Genomic DNA, 9,367 nt, shown 5'->3' with positions numbered 1-9,367 from the left:
CAGAGACTGCTTCTAGTAATAGAATAGAAGGAAACTTCAATCAATTGAAGAACGGACTTTTTAAAAATGAATCTTTACCCTTAAGGATTGACTTGTTCTTGGAAAAATTATTAATGTATTATAAAGGTGACTATTTGTTGATATAAGGGGATAATCAAGATTGGGAAGATGGTATTTCAACTGAAAATGAATCAGTTCATAATCCAGTTATTCTAGATAAGTCAACTATTGTATATGAAAATAATTGTGTTCAACATATTTTACCCACAGAATAAGAGGTAATGATTGATCAGTATTCTATAGATAATCATACATTATTACAATGTGACACTCGAGAAGACAGTATTTCATTTGAAAATGAACCTGACCCTGTTCAAAAAACCAATGATAGCCTAGTATTTGTACATTATGATGATAATATACTTCAAGACAATCAAAGAACTATAGAAAGAGAAATAAATGATGAGTTTCAAGATGAAATCTTAGTGATCTCTAAAAATATAAATGCATCTGATATTGAAATCGATGAAAGTAGAAAAATTGAAAAAATAAACAAAAATAAAAATTATAAGAAGCCAATTGTACAAGTCATATTATTGAACGAAAATCAAACATGTAGTGATTATACGAATAAAGAATATCCTACAGAATTATACAAATGCATGTTTTGTAAAAAATCCCTTCTTATTTTCGGATGTTCAGTTGCAATACCCGATGGTAATGAAGATTATGGACAGAAAAGAATATGTAAGGACTGTGATAGAAAAAAGTCGGAAAAGATGGAAAATAATGCAACAGAAGTATGGAAAAAAAAACAGTTATCAAAAAAAAAGAGATCTTCACATTCATACCTTGTTTCACAGAAAGGTTTCGAGTATGTCGATTTAAATAAAAAAGGTTCAATCACTCCAATATTTTTATTAAAGAATGGAAATAGTTTTAATAACAGGGCTATTATGGTTCCCGGAGTAGGAAAAACGGTATTAAGTAACACTTGTTCGGTAGATTCTATGTTATCAATTTTAGCATCATCAGCTGACGATAGTTTAAAATTCAAAAATATCATTATCAATAAGTCATCATCTAATACAACTGCAAAGTTAATATTAAAGATGATTTCACAAAATGATTTTAAGGATATTTACTATGAACGATTATTACTAGTTTTACAGTTTTTTGGCGATAAAGTAAAATATCTAGTTGGTGGGCTAAAATGTATTGATATGACTGACACAGCAGCATCGACGGCCAGTAAATTAATGGCAGACATGCCATCATTTATCAGAAACAGCAGATGCCAAAATAATTTTTGTTCTGTCAAAAATCTTGAGACAATTTCTACTATAATGTCGTTGAATAAATTTAACGACGAGTTTTCTATCCAAGTAGAATTGAACGAATATCTCAAAGAATCTGAAGAGAAATGTGTGTACTGTGGACATCAAAGGATTTCTTCAATTCGCCCTACTACACATATTTTGGTTGAGCTGATTTCACTGCCTTACGGTAAATATAAAATACTATACGAATGTATGATCTATTTTTTTTTTGTCATGTCGTGGCGTCGTGCAACATTACATATAATGTATTTTTCTTTAGATTTAGAAGCATCAACCAGTATGGCTGACATTGAGAAATCTTCCGTAATATTGGTGAGACAAAACTTTGCCAAACCAAACCATACAAAACTATCGGAAATAGAAAAAAACTTAACAGCTGCTTCGGAAATGTATTACCTACGAGGCGTGATTCATTTTCATGGTGGTGAACGTTGGGGGCTTCGTTCAGCCACAGGTCACTATACTGCCAGCGCTTTCCAAGGTAACGGGAAATGGGAAACTTATGACAATACCAAATCAACGATTCAAAAAACTAAACAAGCAAACGATGTAGAATTTGTTATTTATACAATTTGATGCTTACGATTTAACTTTGAATTTTTTCCAACCAATTTTTATGATTATCATACAACAATTTACAAAAAAAAAAAAATCAACAGAAATTGAATAAAATAAGTGTAATATTATTATATAATATATTCCTCATATACAAATGTGTAAAAATGAATTGAATAACTATTAATATATAGATATCATTGTACAAATATTTTTCTCGTACCCTTAATCTTTATAAAATTGATTTTTTTAGCGTTTTTGGTACCATATTGTAGTGGAGAAAACGACTAGTATGATAAGCGTGGTATTGGATTATCAGTTACCTACTCCAATACGCTAGCACCGCCACGGGAAAACGGATTTTCCCGAGTTTGGGGAGGTGTACAAATGTTTAAATTATTATTACAAATGTGTACAAATAAAATAACAATTGATGGAATTTTTTTGACCTGTATTTATACTTAGGTGGTACTGGGGTAACGGACCTATATTAGGTAGGTACTTATATTTAATTAGAATATAAATAGAAAAGATGATTTGATCTAGGGTTGACGGTTTTTTCGGTATACCGTCAATATCGGTATACCGGTTAATCGATGTACCGGTTTTTACTCAAATACTCCCTAACCTAACCTATACCGTGATACCGGTACATACCGGAAAACCGTAATACCGTAGTACCGTTTGATGACGGTTTTTGGGTATACCGGTTATTGGATATTATTGCTGTACAGTTTTCAGTCTTATCAGTTATGCCGGTTATTCTATGGTTAAGTTATAGTAGTTATACACTATAAATTATTATGCCTCCATGCAATAATATAAATTAAAATAGTTCTATTTTTGTAACGTTATTGTTTACCAATGTAAATGCGTAATACGTTCATCGAATCATCACTGTTGTAAGAGTGACTTTGATAGTTTGATAACAAATAAATTAATAATAACGTACACTAAACGACTGAACATATCGAGTCATCGCAATATCGCATCGTATTTATAAGTTTATAACTAAATAATAAATTATCGCATTCATTATAAGAAAAAAGTAAAACATTAACTATTTAGTTATATTTCAAAGTATATTTCAGGCTGTTAAATTGTTTAAAAAGGTAAGTTGAACCTGTTATTGATAATTGATCTGTTCAGTTCAGAGAACCTTTAAAGTTACTTAAAAACATTTTTCAACCTAGTATTAGTACTAATTATTTAGTATTTATTACAATATATAATATTTAATGGGTTAATATTATAATGATTTTTTTCTTTTAGAAAACCATGCCAAGAAAAAGGTCAAAAGTGTGGAATTTTTTCACCAAATTGAACAAAGACCAAGGGAGATGTTTAAAGTGCAAAAATAATTTTGAAGCTAAAGGAGGTAACACCAGTAATTTAATAAATCACTTGAGAATACATCATCCCAATATTCATTTCGAGTTTTTAAGTATAAAGAGTCAAGATAACAACTTTAACAAGTATACAAAATTATTAATAAATATTAATAATTTAATACTTTAATCTATCAAATGTTAAGTTGACTGTCTATGTATTATGAATAATATACAAGTATTAAGATTTAATCTTTTCATAATAATTTTGAATTATTATTATTGTAACATATATGATAATAAATATTTTTTTACATAATATTTCAATATTTGTAATGAATAATGACAGTAAAATATCATAGTACTTTAATCTGCCATTATGTTCACCAGTAAATTTTGAAAATTGTTTGTTAGAAATGATCTGAATGAAACTGATGACATCAGTGATCCTCCTTGTGACATTGGTAATAATAGTGCAGAATATCATGAACTAGTGCCATTAAATTCTAGTACAAATTTAGTTCATAAGTAAGTTTGAAATTTAACTTAATGTTTTTAATATGTACAATACACTTACTGTACTTATTTATTAATGAACCACATACTTAACAAAAAAAATTTTAAACAATTGTAAACTAAATTATTTAACCTACTCGCCCACACACCTTTAATGAAATAATTATATTTAATATTATTTTTATTCGCTTGTAGATCTTGTACACTAAAACAACAATCTATGAATGTATATAAAAAATTAGACAAAACAACCAGTGAAAAGTATACCAATGCAATTGCCTATTGGATCGTTACAGATATGCAACCTTATAGATCTGTATCAAAACAAGGATTTCAACACCTAATGTCTGTCATATGTCCTGGATATACTATCCCAAGTCGCCAATTTTTTGCTGATAACAAAATTCCTGCTTTATATTTTGAGGTGAAACGTAGAATAAAACATGATCTCAACTCTGCACAATTTTTGTCACTTACATTTGATTGTTGGACTTCAAATGCCCAACAGCCTTATATTGGCATAACAGCTCATACTATCAATAGTGGTTGGGTTCTTCAAACATATTGTATAGCTTGCACAATTCTTGACGTAGACCACACTGCCACTAATTTAAAAGATATTATTGAATCTACACTTAAAGATTGGAATATTCCTATGTCAAAAGTCTCTGCTGCAACTACAGATAATGGTACTAATGTGATCAAAGCTGTTCAGTTAATGGACTTAAATCATAATAGTTGTTTTGGTCACACATTAAATAATGGAGTTACAACATCTATGAATTTAAATCCAATCAAAACAATTATTTCTAATATTTCCAAAATAAGATATACATTTCATTATAGTTCAAACTTACGTAGATTGCTTCAAGATGCACAAAGTAAACTCGACCTTCCACAAAAAGTTATGCCAGCATCATGTGTTACAAGATAGTGGACTAATCTACCAGCTATTCAGTTTGTAAGAGATAATTATGATGCTCTTTATGATGTTTTATTTAAGTTGAAATCAAGAAAAATAAAATATCTTCCAAACTGCAACGAACAAAAACTTATTTTGGTGATGTGCAAAATTTTTGAACCTCTAAAAACACTTGGTGAACACATGGGTGCAGAAAAGGTTGTTACAGCCTCTTCAATTTGGCCTGTTTATACAAAACTTGAAAAAACTTTGCTTCACACAAATTCATCAAATTTTACTTGTGCTTTAACACAAGAAGAATCAACTAGAGCGAATAATAGTGAACATTTTGGGGACAGCGAACAATTATTTCCAATCCTAAGTCAATGTACACTTATGGATAATGATATAAATTCATATTTTAACACTAATGAAGTTTGTGAAGACATTAGTGATGATTAGGGAACGGATTTAAATGCTCTAAAAAACAAGAAAAATGCCTTAAAAAAATCCGATTTAATGCCTTAAAAAAATGCCCTTAAAAACTTAAAAAAAATTATGAAATATATATGTAAATTATGAAAAATCAGATAAAAAATATTTAAATACAATAAAACCTTAATTAATTAACTCTCAATTATCTTCTTGTCCATCTTCTTCTTCATTCTTCTTCCCTAAAAAATTAAAAAATCAATAGGTATACAATTTAGATAGGTATATTCGTTATACTTTTACCTTTTGTTTCATAGCACCGTATAATTAGGTGCTGCTTAATATTCTCGAATAGAAATCTTCGACGGTTATCGGCCAGTGTTGTTTTGTACCTCGAGAAACTTCGTTCCACGTCAACTGACGTCATAGGTGCAAACTTAAAATGAGCCATGTCATCAGCAGTTAGTTCTTCAGGTATTGTATTATTTCGAGATGTTGCTTTTCCTTCCAAAATATTTGAAATATGTTTCATTATTTTGAATCCCGAATTTTTTTCAATCACAACTTCTAGTTTTTTTTTAATGGATTTTCCGATACTACTGTTGTCTGTTAAGATTTCATTTTGTACTTGAGCAATAATATTAATTGCGTCAGCCAACGGTAATCCAGATGTTTCCAATGTAGTAATGTATTTTGCTAAATTTCCATAATTTGCTTTGATAAATGTCAAGTTTAGTTCCAAATTATTATCATTTAACAGTTTTTGTGCATTCTCAATTGCTACAGCATCTCCTTTATCAAACCCCATCACAACAGATTTAATCAATTGATAATTTTCACAATCGTATATGGCTGCCGATAACCATGTACCCCACCTAGTTAGTATTGGTTGAGGGGGCATTGGTATTCCTGCCGCCATTTCTTTGAATTTTAATACTCGAGATGGGCATTTCAAAAAAATCTTTTTTACGTTCGAAATAAAAGCATCAATTTCGGGAAATTGTCTACGTATTTCTTCAGCTACTCTGTGTAGGGAATGTGCCAAACATGTAACGTGTTCCATTTTTGAGTAAAACGCTTTAATATTTTTTCCTGCCTTCACCATATAAGGTGCTGCATCACTGAGAAATAGTAGTACATTATCGTGTTTAATACCCTCTGGCCACAACAAGCTCATAGATTTATCAAAAAATTTAGCTATTGTACTATTATTTGATTTTTCTAAAACTTCGCAATTAAATAAAAAAGTTTTACCGGTACATCCAATTTCTAAAGTGCCGATTATGACATTGGCGACATATCGGCCATCTACCTACGTCTGTAGTCTCATCTATACTCACCCACAATTTTTTATTCTCCAAGTAAGTTCTAATATAATTAATTGTATGATTGTAAGTATTGCCTACATAGTTCGTTCGAATTATGGATTCGTCTGGAATATGTTGGCCAGTATACTTTGAAAGGAAATTGCGGAAATTTTCATTTTTCAGTTTAAAAAGAGGAATGTTAGCAGATACCATTGCAGTACAAAGATCTGTAGTAAATTCATTATTTTTTGGAATGGTATTAAATAATGTCTGAACAACTGCACTTTTTCTATTTTTTTGAATTTCTAGTGCACATAAATGTTTATCTCTACTCATATGTTGTGTCACAGTAAATTTTTTTTCGGCTGCCACTCTTACCTCACAAATCTTACAAAATAGAACGCTTCCATCGGTAGAAAAAATTTCTTCCCCATATTGTTGAACGTAGGACCGCAAACGAGAAACATTTGAAGGTTTGGCCTTAGGCATTTTCAAAAACTTCGCGGAATAAACAAAACTAAACTAAATACAACTGCGAAAATCACTCGAAAACGTTTTACGGCGAGGCTATACGCGATACTAAACGATGAAGTAACGACTCAACTCAACAGTGCAATACAAAATTACAATTTAGATAAATAGCTTATCTTATTTTTACCTTAATGCGGGTAATAATCTGTTGTAACTTGTGTGATGTATGTATTTTGTGTCTACACGTGTCAACAATAATTTCGTAATTTCGTAACATAATAAATATTTAGGTATTTTTATTATTTTAGAATGAATGTTGAAAAATTACTTAAAAACCATAAAAATGCACTAAAAATGTCAAAAAATTTTCTAAAAATGTAATCAAGTATTAAAAACGCAAAAAAATGCAAAATAAAAGTTACATTTTTTAATTCCTTGATGTATGAAATGAACTTTGTGCTTGAAATGCAATGTTTTCGGACATTCAGAAAAAAATGCAATTTGCATTTAAATCCGTTCCCTAGTGATTATGATGTTGATTCACATGTAGATGGTGTGAATACAATTGATAATTTATTAGATCATATTGAAAATCATTTAAAGGATGATATAAAAAGACCATTTCATAAACGTTACATTAATAAAGAAGAAAGTAGAATGTTTTTTCAAAAAATATGCTTTTTGGATCCGAGGTACAAATCAACATATATTGATCCAAGCGATATAGATATTGTCAAAAATTCAATTCAAATTGAAATGAATGAAATAGGCAACCAAGCTAAAGGTAAAGAACTCAAGGTCCAGAAAAATTATGGTATGTATAGAAAAAATTGGTTTATTTTTATTCAAATATTTTTACCGAAACTATAATATTTCTGATATCAATTGTTTTAATGAAATTGTAGGATTAGCAGCATTTTTGGAAAATGTTGACTGTTCTGTTATGAACAATGTGACCGATGAAGCCTTAAACCAAATTGCATTGGAAAAATATGTATCCTTGCCATTTATTTCTCTTGATGCCGATCCTCTTCAGTGGTGGAAACTATATCATTTACAATTGCCAACGGTATCTTACTAGCAATGAAGTACTTATGTATACCTGGTACCAGTGTGCCTAGTGAAAGGATATTTAGCTCTGCAGGGAATATTATTACAGATCACCGATAATAACTATCTCCAGGACATGCTGAAGAACTTATTTTTTATTAATGAACTCAAAATTAATTTCCAAGTAGTATCTAATTCTAATACATTTTTTTAATTTTTTAAAGAGTGTTTGTTTTATTATTATTTATTTATTAGTAAAAGAATACTAATAATTTTATTTTATTTTATGTTAACGTTATTGAAGTTATATTGAGTTAATAATTTTTAATTTTGTTAAAGACAATACTTGTATTGTTATTATTTGTTTATTAGTAAAACAAAACTAATAAATTTGTTTATTTTATTTTTAAATTTTACTGAGTTAATCATTTTTTATTATTAAGAGACAGTTCTTGTATTTAGTGACATGCTCAGTTTTTTGGAAATTACAAATTTCCCAATTTCAGAATATACTTTTTTTTGCCTTTTACAAGCCCTGATATAACGTAGATGTTTTTTGATGTGTTGGTGAAAATCAATTTTAAAAAAAGACTAAGGGGGGAGGTACTCCTTCATCTATTTTGTCATATTACAAAAAGAGACCCTTATTATTTTCATCACCTTATAAGTTATAATATGATTTAAAAAAAAAAAATAAAACTTTAATGTCTCTCAGTAAAGTGTAAATTAAAAAAAAAACATCCCCCTGTGTGTTATTATTTTTTTTAAATAAAATAGTTTCTTTTCCATACCCGGCATACCCTCTATATAATAAAATAATAAATATAATATAACATATTCATATATTGTAATATAATGTTTTTTAAAAATTATTTACTTTCTTAGCATTTCATTTCAGTGTTCTCGGTATTACGGTTTTCCAGTATCACGGTTTTTCGGTATTACGGTTTTCCGGTATCACGGTTTTTCGGTGTTTATCGGTATTACGGTATACCGTTTCATACCGGTACCGAATCTAATACCGCAATACCGGTTTCAAATTATAATACCGTCAACCCTAATTTGATCAATATAACATGATGTGTTTACAGATAAAATATTTTATTATAAACAACCAACTATTATTATTTATTAGTCCTATACCTCTACGAGTATTTATAACGAATTCAGCACTATAAAATCTTGGACGAATTTTAGTTTTGTCTATTGAAATTATCTAAAATAGTCGTACTTATATTATTATGATTGGGTTTTAGACTTTAATATTCATTTTTAGATATATATACCAGGAGAAAACAAGAAACAAGTAAATTACATTACTCGATAGCTAGTAGACAACTAGTGAACTAGAGAAAATATGAGAAAAAAGTCTATCCATACAAGACATAATAAAATTGGTGGGAAATGACCGTCCGTATTTATTTAATAATCGTACAGCGTTGACCCCTCGTCCCTGCAGATCGTCCC

General features: G+C 29.3%; 1 protein-coding gene across 1 annotated transcript; it reads left to right on the top strand.

Annotated features, from left to right (window-relative positions):
- The first annotated feature begins 3,173 nt into the window (after positions 1 to 3,173).
- On the top strand, positions 3,174 to 5,102 carry LOC126554812 (zinc finger BED domain-containing protein 6-like). Its single transcript, XM_050209839.1, has 4 exons — positions 3,174 to 3,370; positions 3,638 to 3,751; positions 3,935 to 4,505; positions 4,743 to 5,102. Exons 1-4 carry the CDS (start codon positions 3,174 to 3,176, stop codon positions 5,100 to 5,102), a joined length of 1,242 nt encoding a protein of 413 aa, XP_050065796.1.
- The last annotated feature ends 4,265 nt before the right edge of the window (positions 5,103 to 9,367 follow it).

The sequence above is a fragment of the Aphis gossypii genome, unplaced genomic scaffold, assembly GCF_020184175.1.
Source record: "Aphis gossypii isolate Hap1 unplaced genomic scaffold, ASM2018417v2 Contig00608, whole genome shotgun sequence".
Taxonomy (NCBI): Eukaryota; Metazoa; Arthropoda; class Insecta; order Hemiptera; family Aphididae; genus Aphis; species Aphis gossypii.
Note: the sequence above shows the minus strand (reverse complement) of the source record. Positions and strands in the feature narration are given on the sequence as shown.